The 12,592-nt window shown below is 45.7% G+C and overlaps 5 protein-coding genes across 5 annotated transcripts; 1 reads left to right on the top strand and 4 right to left on the bottom strand.

Moving 5' to 3' along the window:
* Positions 1–161: 161 nt before the first annotated feature.
* Positions 162–1,108, bottom strand: C8R40DRAFT_1164638 (uncharacterized protein; the record flags this gene model as incomplete). Its single annotated transcript, XM_046230535.1, has 3 exons — positions 162–521; positions 581–1,018; positions 1,073–1,108. The coding sequence occupies 3 exons, from the start codon at positions 1,106–1,108 to the stop codon at positions 162–164; spliced, it is 834 nt and encodes a 277-aa protein (XP_046092327.1).
* Positions 1,109–1,748: 640 nt separating this feature from the next.
* On the bottom strand, positions 1,749–3,140 carry C8R40DRAFT_1164637 (uncharacterized protein; the record flags this gene model as incomplete). The annotated part of the gene is made up of 5 exons (XM_046230534.1): positions 1,749–2,224; positions 2,280–2,562; positions 2,624–2,752; positions 2,817–2,906; positions 2,958–3,140. The coding sequence occupies 5 exons, from the start codon at positions 3,138–3,140 to the stop codon at positions 1,749–1,751; spliced, it is 1,161 nt and encodes a 386-aa protein (XP_046092326.1).
* Positions 3,141–5,353: 2,213 nt separating this feature from the next.
* C8R40DRAFT_1164636 (esterase 1) lies at positions 5,354–7,448 on the top strand (the record flags this gene model as incomplete). The annotated part of the gene is made up of 11 exons (XM_046230533.1): positions 5,354–5,431; positions 5,492–5,589; positions 5,645–5,723; positions 5,809–5,979; positions 6,039–6,125; positions 6,185–6,506; positions 6,574–6,804; positions 6,863–6,985; positions 7,038–7,181; positions 7,253–7,287; positions 7,344–7,448. The coding sequence occupies 11 exons, from the start codon at positions 5,354–5,356 to the stop codon at positions 7,446–7,448; spliced, it is 1,473 nt and encodes a 490-aa protein (XP_046092325.1).
* Positions 7,449–7,896: 448 nt separating this feature from the next.
* C8R40DRAFT_1077050 (uncharacterized protein) lies at positions 7,897–10,552 on the bottom strand (the record flags this gene model as incomplete). The annotated part of the gene is made up of 2 exons (XM_046226964.1): positions 7,897–9,502; positions 9,560–10,552. Coding segments are annotated over 2 exons (2,216 nt in total), but the record flags the coding sequence as incomplete, so codon positions are not given.
* On the bottom strand, positions 10,553–12,523 carry C8R40DRAFT_1077048 (glucosyltransferase). Its single transcript, XM_046226963.1, has 9 exons — positions 12,351–12,523; positions 12,202–12,290; positions 11,838–12,141; positions 11,619–11,778; positions 11,432–11,560; positions 11,223–11,379; positions 11,113–11,172; positions 10,908–11,050; positions 10,553–10,853 (listed from the first exon to the last, which is right to left on the bottom strand). The coding sequence occupies exons 1-9, from the start codon at positions 12,432–12,434 to the stop codon at positions 10,609–10,611; spliced, it is 1,371 nt and encodes a 456-aa protein (XP_046092323.1). The 5' UTR covers positions 12,435–12,523; the 3' UTR covers positions 10,553–10,608.
* Positions 12,524–12,592: the final 69 nt, after the last annotated feature.

Below are 12,592 nucleotides of genomic sequence, written 5' to 3'. Positions count from 1 at the left end.
ACGAATGCGAACTTGTTCATTGTTATCGATGATCAAGAACTCTCACGCTATTTTCACTCATCCTCTCCCCTCAACGCATCCATTCCTTCACAAATCATATTTTCCATAAATATAGACATAGAACTGGGTATTTCAAGGTGTTCAAAAAGTACTTTCTACCACTATTGAAGCCTCTCTTTCACTTTTTGCTCTTCTAACCGATCACGTCTGATTGATTTCGGAGCCCCGCTTGGCTTTGAAAGATGGCTAGGACCGGGCCTTCTAATAGGCTGGTGTCGTTGGATTGTTCGCTGGGATGTCTGCTCGATTATTGGATCGCGTGGATCGTTAATAGGATCAGGTGCAAACCAGGTCTTCTTTCTGTCTCTGCTGAATTTCTTAGAGGCTTTTGCGAGTCCATGAGGCTCGAAGCAGAATCTGGGACCAGCGCCCCAGCAGGACAGGATGCTGGGCGGCAGGGACTCTTGGGTGGGATTGGATCCCGTCCGCTGCGCGTAATATATTTGTTTGATCATTTTATCCTAAAATGAACAAGCATATATATTAGGTACTGTGGTCGGAAACACTCAGTGGGACTCACCGTTGGTTGACAACGGACTAGCGGTTTGTCGGAAATTTCAGGGAGTTTATTGCGATCTCGTGCTAAAACATAAACTCTATGGCCAGGTTTGCGCGCTTGTGGTTCATACACGCTCGGGGTGTGTGCTTTGGATTTGTCGACAGTGGTGCCGCTACGAGCAGTTGAATTATCCACAGGATTACTGTCGTATTTTGGCCTACACCTCTCTTGGAATTGTCGAGCATAGTCGCGTGCATCAAAGCTATGTGGTGCATTAGGAGGGGGTGTCGGGGGCGAAGACCTGGTCGAGTCCGAACCAATGGAGGAGCGGGAATAAGACAACGACGGAGGACCAGTCAAATGTTCGATAGATTGTGGGAATGACGACGGCGCTGGCGGCTGCCTAGCAAGTCCATGTACCGGACAAGGACGCCATCGGTATAATCTGGGATCCGTATCCTAAATCGACGGCAGTCAGTACCTTGTCATGCAAAGGTGTAAATCACTACTTACTCCGACCTCGCAGTGACAAACGTTGTTGCTAGTCATTTATAGGGATCAAGGTAGCGACGATTGGGTGTATAACTCAAAAGTAAAAGGTAGGATAGGTGACGATGGGGTTTGGGTGTCTTGTTTTCGCAAGTATGCCTGTTCTTATACTCTTGAACGGGTGTAAAATAAATAACGTGCAATATGTCAGTAATGACACAGACGACGAATTTCTGACAATGTGGGCTCAGCATGTTTAGGACGAAGATATTCAATCTCAGCATTTCGAGAGTCCCCCTCGCCTATCTTGAATATAGTCAACACAGGTTCAATTTTTTCGTCAGTCAGCATGCTCAAAATGTCAATATATTTGGAGAACCATTATATGCGAGGTGTGGATCCGTCTAGCAGCAATGATATGTCGCTTCATCATGGACTGCACGTTGGACCTTTCCGCAATCAATAATTGACGGGAAGTTCAAAGCAATAGGCTGGCATAGTGCAGGCAGGTACATTCAATTTTACTTGAATTTTCCCGGTCCTCCAGTCTGTAAAAAATGTGCGCCCATAATTGCCCACAGCTTTCATGTCAAACATGAGCACTCCGAAGAAATCTTGTCAGATCGAAAGAAGGGCTGGGCTTGAAGCAACAAGGATAACGCGGTTCATAGTAATGTCAAGTCAAAGTAGTAATGTCAAATTAATCGCCTACACTAGACTCCCTTCGTCTTTCATTCTCCTCTTGAATTGCAAGCAGAGCCTTTTTCGCAGCTTCCCGTTCTTCCTTCCCAATCCACTCCGCATCCTCTACACTCCAATACTTCCCTTCAACTTTCGGTTTTGGCTCTTTCAATTTCCACCCCTTACGTTTTTTCAGTAGACCCACATACCCCACCTCAGCAATGCTACGTTGGACAATAAGCTCTTCCCTCTTCTGTTTTTCCGACAGGGTACTTAGCAGATGAGGAGTCAGCCCTTTCCTCCAACGTTTTCGTGTTACACGAAGAATTTCACCCCGGCGTTCCCGTTCCCGTTCCCTCGTCTTATTCGCTATTTTATTTTGACGAGCAGCGCGTACTTGTTCAATAAGTTCAGGAGAAAACGGACGTAGGTTGCGCTCAGCAGTCGCCTTGACGTTTGCATATATGTCGTTAGCGGCTTGCGTAAGCGGGGTACCTGAGAAAGGTCTTGGTACAAGGACATCGTCATGTGTTTTACAGATTAAACTTACTCCAATCCTCTCCTTCAAACACAGGCTCGAACTTTTCCCCAGTTCTTCTCGCTTCACGCATGATCTCTTGCTCCAGATGCTGTTCTTTGCGAACCATATCCCTCATTCGAGTTAGTTCTTCCATCTTCGAAAATCGTCTTTCCCGTTGTTTCATCCTGTTGGCGATAATACGGCTAATAGCCATCGGCTGAGGCTTCATACGCGGAAATGGTGGATGGAACGCCGTGGGATGTACAAAGCCTCCAGTGAATATCGGTCGATTTTTGAGATGCTCTTGCCATTCCTTGAAGACAACAAAATTCAGCATCAAGGGTTGCAACTCAACCACTGGAGCGTAGACGTACTACTTCCTTCAGAACAAGCTCCGTCCAATGTTCCTTTTCCGCTTTGAATTGTAGAAACCGATCATAACGCTGAAGAACAGCCTGGGTTTTGACGTCTCCGGCTTGAGCACGCTTGAAAGTTTCAAGCCACTATAAGAGTGCATAAATATCACGATTAGCTGACCCCGAGAGTCGAGTGTTGAAGGGAGGCAACCTTGTATCCTTTTCGCAGCTCTTGAATTGTCCTCTCTGTCCCCGTACGATGACGATTCTGCTCGAACAGTACACGAACACGGTGGTATATCTACATCTGTCCAATGTAAGCCAAAATTCAAGTAGTCCAGGAAAAACGCACATGTTCTGTGGGGGCCGCCCGTAAAAGGCCTCTAAATAGTCCCCATAATGTCGGTATACGGTGAGCCGCTAGACGAAAAAATGGGACTCGGGGTCGGACACGTCTGAGAGGAGAAACAAGGTGTGCCAAGTTGTTCCGGAAATTCAAAGATTTTTGGGATGGTAAGGATACATCTTCGAGCATGAAGCTGTCTGCTAATTATTATCGGGAAAGGGCACGGTTAATTTCTGAGAAGTGATGGCCTATCGTCGGCCCGTCAGCGTGTCATGCTTTTCCTTCTATGCATTTATTCCGACTATCGACAAAGAAAAATGTTGTACCCTATTCTCATCATCTGAGGGACCTGGTATAATACTAATAAAAACCTGGTGAATTGTGATATTCGGCCGCTTTGAAGTTGGGTGGTTGTGGTTACGTTCGCTCGGCAGAATAATTCTTAGCTTCGGCGTAAATATATTGGGCGCTTAGCGCTGCTCTGATTCATGACGACCAGTTTCTTTCTTCCTTTCGCTCACATACTATATCTGCTCAAAGATTCTCCCACTGGATGTTATGTATGACCTGACATGCTTCGTTCGCAATTGTCCTGTTCCGGTAAACATTTCCATCTGCATTTACAGATTCCATAACTCTCTATGTACTCATTCTGCTTGTGCGAATGAAACAAAGAAACGATCAACTCAAATGTATCTTCATTGATTTCGCATTTGGCAACTCCGAACGCGTCCAAACCTGGTCCAAACTTATACGAGAAGAAAAAGGTACTCGTACCCCATGCCGACGCCTGAAAGCGCTTGAATATCTGGAATCCAACCGACAAACATCCAGTCAGCCACTCTGACTCTTGCATTCGTCAATCCTTACGATTCTTGAGCCGATTATGACTATTTGGATGACTGGCGTCAGAGGGCATCAGGTATATATGCAGAGATTATATGCTCTCATCAACCTATGACAATGTTTGTTCTTCGATCCCTGACCATTATCGTCTTTGTTACCCTTGGCGCACGCGCCATCTCTCCAGAAGTTCAGCTGGGAGAAACCACGCTGATTGGGAGAGATGTAACGTTCTTGGAGCAAGACTTCTTCGGAGGTAAGAGTCTCCATAAAATATCTTAAATAGACGGTCTAACATATCGTTGGTTTGGCTACTGCAGGTATCCCTTTCGCAGAACCACCTCTTGGGAATCTGCGGCTCCAGCCCATCAGGAAAACCTCCTCCGGCAAATTTGGCATTAATATTTGGTAATTATTCAAAATCTCGCTAATTGGGCTTATTAACTGGAATTATCAAATTTGTAATTGCTCTCAATAATATTCCAAAAAGTTTTCAAAAACTTATCAGAAAATTAGTACAGATTATTTGGTTATTCAGTTTTGCTTGAAACTTTGAAGTTAGTTATACTAAACACAAGGCATTATACTTACTGTTTCTCCTGCTGATTACTGTACTTTACCCTGGTTCAGCTCATGATGTCTTTGGCAACCTGAAATGATTGATACCTTGACCCAACGTGCATGCTGGTGTAAGACTAAGTTAAAAAAACAACTAAGTGTTAAGCGCTGGTGCGTTGACTCTGCTGAGCGCTGTCGGAGTTTGAATGGAATAATATAATTATAAATGGTTCGATTTTCAATATTTTGCCTGCCTCCTTCACTCTTGTTCGTTCACCCACGATGCATGTCCTCATTCTCCAGCCACAATTTCCTGCACCTTATGTCATGGTATGCTTCATCTTATATTGAATTGTTGCTGGATTTAAGACCTCAAGGTGTGTGCTAGTTCTCTATTACTTTTTGCAACTCATATGTATCCAGCTTAACTGTAGTTTCTTGTTGTCATGGATTTCAGTCTTTCAAGGGGGTTTATAGATGTGGTGTGTATCCATTCTCTCCACGTGTAATACAAACTTCTAATGCATTGTAATTTTTCCCTAGTGACTCTCAATAAGTATATGAGTGCTTCGAAGTTGTGTCAGTTTCGGATTTGTACACAATGACTATAGATACTGAGTATATATGTAGAGTAATCCATTGAGGTTTTGATTTATTGATTTCTCGGGCTGTAAATAATAGTGTAGTGTAGTGTACATATGGTTGTAGTAGGGAGTAGTCATTGTGAATAAATGTTCATTTTTTTACTTCATGCTTGGTTGGAAAAGATTGACAAATTACGAAACAAACACATAAAATGTGAAGAATTTTTCAGGAAAGTTTCCTATAACTTAGCTCTAATGTCTCCGTGATACTCCGGGAATTAGTCAAAATTATGGTAATTGGGGAGGGGGGCCTGGCTAATTAGCGTATTCACCCAAATTAGCATATTCTGGGTAATTTACATTATTTTGGGTAATTTTGGAAAGTTTATGCTAAATTTCCGGAGGGTGGTTTTCCTGATGCCTCCAGTGTTAAAAATGAGCCTTGACGCCACCACATTCGATGCTAGCAATTTTGGATCTTCGTGCTTGCAGCCAGTGAGTATTTTGACTTTGGACAAATGTTGGCACAATGCTGAACTGACTTGGTCGTCGTAGGGCATTCCTATCGCTGAGCTCTCAGAAGATTGTTTGACGATAAATGTTTTCCGGCCGTCTGGTGTAGATCCAAACGCTTCACTCCCGGTTATGTTCTGGTAAGGGGGATTTGATATATCTAACCATGGCTCAACGTCCCCTATCCTGACGTAGGACGTACGGCGGGGGCTTTATAGAAGGATCTTCGGCTCAGTTCAACGCAAGTGCAATCGTAGCCCAAAGTGTCGTCCGGGTAAGACTTTGATGAATACTTTCCCACTTGAATACTTTCATAACCTTTCATAACTCACCATCATACTATACTGTGCGGTCATCAGGGGACCCCCATCGTTTACGTGAATTTTAATTACCGCCTTGGACCCTTGGGATTCCCTCAAGGACAAGAGGCAGCGGATCGCAAAGTCTTGAATTTAGCACTGCACGATCAGATCGCGGCTTTGACATGGGTTCAAGAAAATATTGGTGCCTTTGGTGGGGATAAGAACAAAGTAAACCGACCCGGAGGATTGCTCTCATATTCTATGATAATTAAAGCGCTTCAATGTAGGTCACAGTATTTGGAGAAAGTGCAGGAGCAATTATGACCGCCGTCCAGCTCTTGAATCCTTCGTTTTCAAAGTTTGCAAGAGCAGCGGTAAGCTAGGCTTCCATATATTCTCTCCACACTCTTTTAAGCAATCTTTTCCCTAATAGATTATTGAATCAGGTTCAGCTGCAAGTGCTTTAACGTTCGACGCGCAACACCGACAGGTGGATTGGGATAATTTTGTCGCAGGAGTCCCTGGATGTGTGGAACTCTCGGAAACAGGAAACACATTTAACTGTTTACATTCTGTTAATACTACAGCCATTCTTAGTGGTCTACTCATCGCCCAAAGTGAAGTACCGGAGCTGTTTCCATGGAGTCCTACTATTGATGGGGAAGGTGGGTTTATGCCAGAACTCCCCTCGTTACGGTTCGCGAACGGGACGTTTGCCAAAATACCATTCATTTCTGGAACAAACTTGGATGAGGGTTCGTAGCATTTCCGTTTTCTACACGCCAGCGAATTTTGTTTGTTTATTTGTCCACGTATCCTCAGGAACAGTCTTTATTCCCCCCACTAATAACTATACTGCGGAGCTTATCACGGAATTCATCATAGCCAACTATTCTCCTCCAGTTGTTCCCACTGTTTCAGAAAGTCAGTTGGAAAACGCGACAGCGCGCTTGCTGGAATTATATCCGGATGTTCCTGCTCTTGGTTCGCCGTTCAATACCGGAAACGACACATTTGGGCTCAGTCCTGGATTTAAAAGAATCTGTGCTTTATGTAAGTGGCTCGACTTGCTCTAATGTCCAATGCAACTCATTTAGTGGTTGATCTTCAGTCGATGACCTTAACTTTCTGTCTCAGCGAAGGCTATGGATACAAACAGCGAGTAATGCAGGCGTGAAGACGTTCGGTTACCTGTTCACGCAGCCACAACCCACTAATCCAGCTTACCTTGGAGGTAAGTCACTAGTCCATCGTTCAGCTTTGACACAACCTCACATGTGCCAAAGTCTCTCATGCGTCAGAAATTCCATTCGTTTATGGGGCACCGCCAAACGCAACTACTTCTGCGACTGGATTGAGCGAGATGATGATTGATTACTGGGTTTCGTTTGCTACAAGCCTGAATCCGAACGATGGAAAAGGCATTGCCCGTAAGCAAGGTTTCGTCGAACGATTTTGCACGAGGACTCATTACTACCACTTTTCCCTTTTCCTCCTGCAGGTCCTACATGGGAGCAGTATACTCCTCAGAACCAAGTAAAATCGATATCCAACTTACTGTGTATATGACCTGACTGTCCTGCTTTCCATAGGCTGTCATACAATTAAACGGAGACAATACGACTATGATCCCGGATGATTATCGCAAAGCAGGAATTGACTTTATTAATTCAACGCCACTAATCTTTCACCATTGATGCTTTGATTGACCAAAGCAAGTTGGCTGCGATGGTTTATGCCACGAGCAGCCCGTTCATTAGCTTAGTCTGTTTTGTCGGACACACACACACATATATAGCCACTACATACTAACATCGTGCTTGTGTGCTTTCTCACTACCATATCTCACATTCAATCTGTTTTCGCCAACTACTATCTCTTTCCCTCTTCTTCTTTTCTTCTTACTACCTTTTCATTCTCTTTCTTGTAGTCATGTCTCACATGTATCGCCAGTGTCCTCTTCTTCCTTCACAGCTGCCGAAAAGCATAGATGCTTTCGATACTTTGGGAACTAGTGTTTCTACGCTCCCGACACCCATCATTCATCGTTTCTAAATCTGTGCGATGAAGAACACCGGAAGATATTCATAAAGGTGAATGGATTTCGGCATGTTCAAATTCTACCAGTTAGAGTACTCCTCTTGGCAATCTTTGGCAATGCTTACGAACCCGGAAGTTTAAGCCAAGGTTCATCTTGAGATTCAACAGGCACTGGTCCAGGGGATTTACCTTTTGGTGATGAAGTATCGCTGCCATATATAACAGCAGTCTTTTGAGAAACGATGAGGCACAATCTCATCGCGCCGCTCAGTGTTACTATCACGTATCATAAAGCAAGGAGATTACATATGAATCTAACTAAAATCAACAGAGATGAACGAGCAAGTCGATAGGTATACACATGTAGGTACAGGTATTAATAGGTCTGGGTATATACATGCATAGAAAGATTGTGGAAACTTAATAAGCTGAGGTGAATCAAATGCGAAGACAAAGGAAAAGCAAGCAGAACATACTGGAAATGGCATTCATGCAATTAACAATTGCTGTCGGACGAGGTCCAGCTCTCCGAATAATAATGCCAATGTGTCCCTATCTGCCGCCAAAACGTCTAGCTCACTTTCACATTGCTCTTGCACACTTCTCCACTCTCGAGCAGCCAGAGAAGCAGCACATGCTGCATTCATTTTGCGATTCTGCGACTCTACGGTAGACCGTAACGAAGCTTCGGCATGCTGCCGCGCACTCTCAACCGCCTCACGAACGACTTGTCTTTGCTGCACTTCCGTGTATCGCAGTTGCTCTTCTAACGACGCCGTATAAGCGAACTGCTCCCCTTCCGATCGTTCTCGAGCCTCAAGACTGTTTTTCAGCTGTGATTCAAGGATAGACACCTGCTGTGATAACACTTCAGTTTCATGCGTGCGAGTCTGTTTGAGGTTGTGTATTTCTTCCTCCAGCTCCTGCAATCTCATCAGCCGTTCTTTGGCTGTATTTTCTGCAGATGACAATTGTAAACGGAGGAGGGTGGCAATAGCAGTGTCGACTGCTGGTCCATCTGATTCTTTGTGTTGCCTCTGGCTGTGTGAATATGAATGACGCGGAAAGGCTGGTGATGGGGTGGCATTAGGTAGGAGGACCTGCGAAATCGAGCCATATCCACTAGGTGAATTAAATGCACTCAGACCAGGGCTCGAAGGTATATTTTGGAAGTTCACATCTAGTAACATAGACCCATTTCCATTCCCTGTAGGCATCGGCGAAAGAGGTCCCGGTTGGAATGGAGCCGACATGTCGGAAAGCATGGTCCCCAATTCGTCGACAGGGATCGTCCGCGAAGCTTCTGAAGCTAACTGTTCCCACGATAGGATAGAACCACCACGGAGGCTGCGGTCGCTACCTGGTGAAGGGTTTGGTCGGAGGAAGGAAGGACTATCTTGATTTTTAGGCGGAGTCGACGAGGCCTCAGGTGGTTCGAAATGAATCGGAAGTAATGGTTTGGAGGGAGTGGTTGGTACAAGTCTCGAACGATTACGCATGGTTTGCAACCTCGGCATGGCAGGCGTAGGTGCTCCTGGTGCTGCTATAGGAGCCAACATGATCTCCACATCATCTTCTTCGTCGTCGCTATCAGCTTCGGTTATATGAGACATGTTTCCCGGGTTTTGTGCAGGAGGTGTTTCTGCCTTTGACCTCTGCCGCACATGGCGTACGAGCGGGGATTCAGGGAGTGCGGAGTGAACTGAGCCTTCTGAAGAGTCGGAAACATTATTTTTCTGAACTTTGACTGAATGTGTTCCCCGCGCACCTTTGCCTGGAGACGCTTTCGGTGTTCGTGGTGAAAAGGACGAGGAGGATGAGGATGCTGATGACGGCCTAGGAATGGTACTTGCGGCCTTGACGGCCTTTACCATCCGATTTGGAGATGCTTTCCGAACCAAGGGTGAGGATTCGGGTTTGGGAGTATTAGATTTGGAGTTGTTACCGCTCATTTTCGTTTTGGCAGCCGCACGCTGAGGAAGCGGACTGATAGGCCGGGATTTTCTCCTCTGTGAGGAAGCATCAACTGCCATATCACCGGAGGATGTCTTGTCCTCGTCGTCAGATGTCGATGTACGTTTCCTAGAACCGGACAAGCCAGGAGAACTTGGCTTCTTTCCGTTCTCAACTATGATAGACTTAGGTCTGTATTTTGGAAGATTGGAAGAGGATCCAGGACGGGGTCGAAGGGCAGAAGACCGCGCTGGAACTGAAGATTGGGGGGTTGTTTTCGAAGGAGCAACGGAGGGTTCGTCCGCGGAATTTCGTGTCGAAAGAGAAGCAGCGGCAAGTGAGCTTCTTCGACGTGCAGTTATGGTCTTGGAGTCTGGTGTACGTGGTCGTTTAGAAGGGGGAGGCGAAGGCCTGGTGTCAAGCGAGGCTCGTGGTTTGAGCCCACCAGTTTTGTTCACGTCCTTTCCGGTCTTCTTGGTTGAATCGTTCCTCTCCTTGTTCATGACATCTGCAAAGGCCTTGCCCACTGAAGCAAAGTTCAACGACTGTCGAATTGAACTTCGAGTGGTCGGCTTTGAACGAGAGCCACTGACATCGGACATCGCGAAGATCACAGAAACAATATGATTGTGAGGGCCAAATTTGTCGCAGTGTAGGTTGCACTTGTTGCCGTGAACGTTGTACAGAGTTCCACGAACTTGAAGGCGTATTGGTTCGAGGTTGTCAACGGGAATTCCGACTATGTACTGTGGATTCAATTTACGCGTAAATGAACCTTGTGATCGAACGGTGGTAAAGTATGACATAAGCAGCGGATTAAATACCGTAATTACCCGGTAATTACTTCGAAAGTTTGAATTCGTTTCACCACATAAACCTACCCACACCCTCTCTTGGAAGATACAGAAATACACCCATTGTCACGACGTTGATCGCTGCGTACCACAGTCCTTCCAACACTAAAGCCCATGACGGCACATTGACGATCTGCATTCGCATGAGGAGGTACGGAATCATAAAGTACCTTGGCTCAAGTAGCGGGGTTGGAAGTAAGGTGGCCAAAACACATATGGAAAGAGCTACAGTTTGCAGCATGCTTTGCTCATTTCCTGATCGCTGCGAGATCAAATAACACTGTCAGAGAATTTTCACAAGTAACGTACCGACACGCAAGAACCACGCCAACGCACAAACGAAGTAGGCAGGTACTAGAGCGTATGGAGCTAGCCAGTGGAACATGTATATGCGGTGCCATACATAGAATGTGTAGTGGCGGTTGTCCGAGAGCAGGAAGGGATGGTGTATTCTGAATATTGAAGTACATGAGCACAGTAAACGAACGGACGCGCGAATTAGACCGGCACGAACGTGTAAAGCTTGACGGTGAATTCCATCGCAGCGAGGGAAACCAAAGTTATTAGTGCGCGACTTCGGAAATGAATAAGTGGAGGTGTTCGTTGAACAGGTGAAGAACGTACAACTTGGAGCCAAATGTACGAGCGTAAATCTTTCGCAACATAAGGGGTATCCCCCCAGCTCCACTAATGAGAACCGGCCAGCCGAACGCAGTCGAGAATGCAAGAAAATAGTAGACCTGGGGAACATGCAAGACAGGAATGTGATTGGATTTGTCCCCTGGAATTTCGCATTAGGCGCATGTCCGCGAAAGAAGATGCGAAATGCGAACCTAGCACTATTCCCCCGTTCCAAACCACGAAGGAAACGAACACAGACAATACAAAGGCGTACGGAACGAACGCTGATAAAATGTCTGGCAGGACACCGGGCAGAGATAGCACAGATCTGTATAAATCCACTATGAAGGCAAGCTCGTAATTGAACATGGAGGTAAAGCATCTTAAACCATTGCTTACCTGGCCTAGCTTGGTCTGCGTTGGGGTCATGGAGTTTGGCAATGTCTTGTGAGCCTGGACCAGGTCGACGGTAACGGAGATACATCAACTGGCTTGTCGCATAGGCATAAAGTGTCCAGATGATATTCGTTTGACGGAAAGTGCAGCTCAAAAGGCCTAACTAGGTGACCTTGAATGTTATTTGAGCCCACATGGCGACAATGATGTTGGAGGACATACCAAACCAGCTAACCAATGTCTGTCTTCGCTTGCGGCGACGATCGTCGCAACGACAAACACTAAGCTTGGGACTTCTGTATAATACAGAAATCCAAAGAACCACGCGATAGGGAAGAGGCTGAGAACGATGGCATCCGGTGTTGGAGCTAAAATTGAAGCAGGAGGCCGTATCCGCCGATAAAAACACAAAAGACGCGTGAGGACGATTGGAAGCGCGAGGAGCGTTAGTGTAGTCGTTAGGCGTAGCATTGGCAGGGAGCATTTGAACATAAAAACACGTTTAAACAATACGCTCATGATGTATCTGGCAGTAAAGTGACCATCAGAATCTTTGATTTCGAAAAACAAGGAAGTAAGGACATACAAGCCAGGGGGGGTGGTGATTTTAGGGTCCCACGTTGCAAAGTCTCCACTACAGTATGCTTGCGCTTGCGGTACATGGAATGGCTCATCCTATGATGGAGTATAAACTGAGCCTGACCAGTCCTTAACCAGACGAAACGAGCCACGTACCATGTAAGGCTCGGTGACGACATTGTTCAGCTCCTTCAGCACGGATATACAAGCAGCGCAATATACGATGTAAGAGGCCGACATTCTGAATATATGGTGATGAAGATTGTCGCTTCTGAGATCGACTGAGTCTGTTGTAACTGGTGACACGCAACTTCAAGCGCCCATATTCGAAAGAGGTAAACGCCCAAAATCCTTCAAGCGGCATATATTCAGAGCAACACAATTCACGATTTTCAGTT

The sequence above is a fragment of the Lentinula edodes genome (assembly GCF_021015755.1).
Source record: "Lentinula edodes strain Le(Bin) 0899 ss11 chromosome Unknown C8R40scaffold_1, whole genome shotgun sequence".
NCBI lineage: Eukaryota > Fungi > Basidiomycota > Agaricomycetes > Agaricales > Omphalotaceae > Lentinula > Lentinula edodes.
This window is presented reverse-complemented; position numbering and strand designations above follow the sequence as displayed.

Bases quoted from the DNA above. Each gene is read 5' to 3' on its own strand.
- C8R40DRAFT_1077048 (XM_046226963.1), bottom strand. From the start codon at position 12,434: ATGTCGGCCTCTTACATCGTATATTGCGCTGCTTGTATATCCGTGCTG. The intron at 11,173-11,222 runs GTACGTTCTTCA...TCATTTCCGAAG, and splicing joins CGTACATTTGGCTCCAAGTT to TCGCGCACTAATAACTTTGG. The intron at 10,854-10,907 runs GTACGTTACTTG...CGCAGCGATCAG, and splicing joins GGCGTGGTTCTTGCGTGTCG to GAAATGAGCAAAGCATGCTG.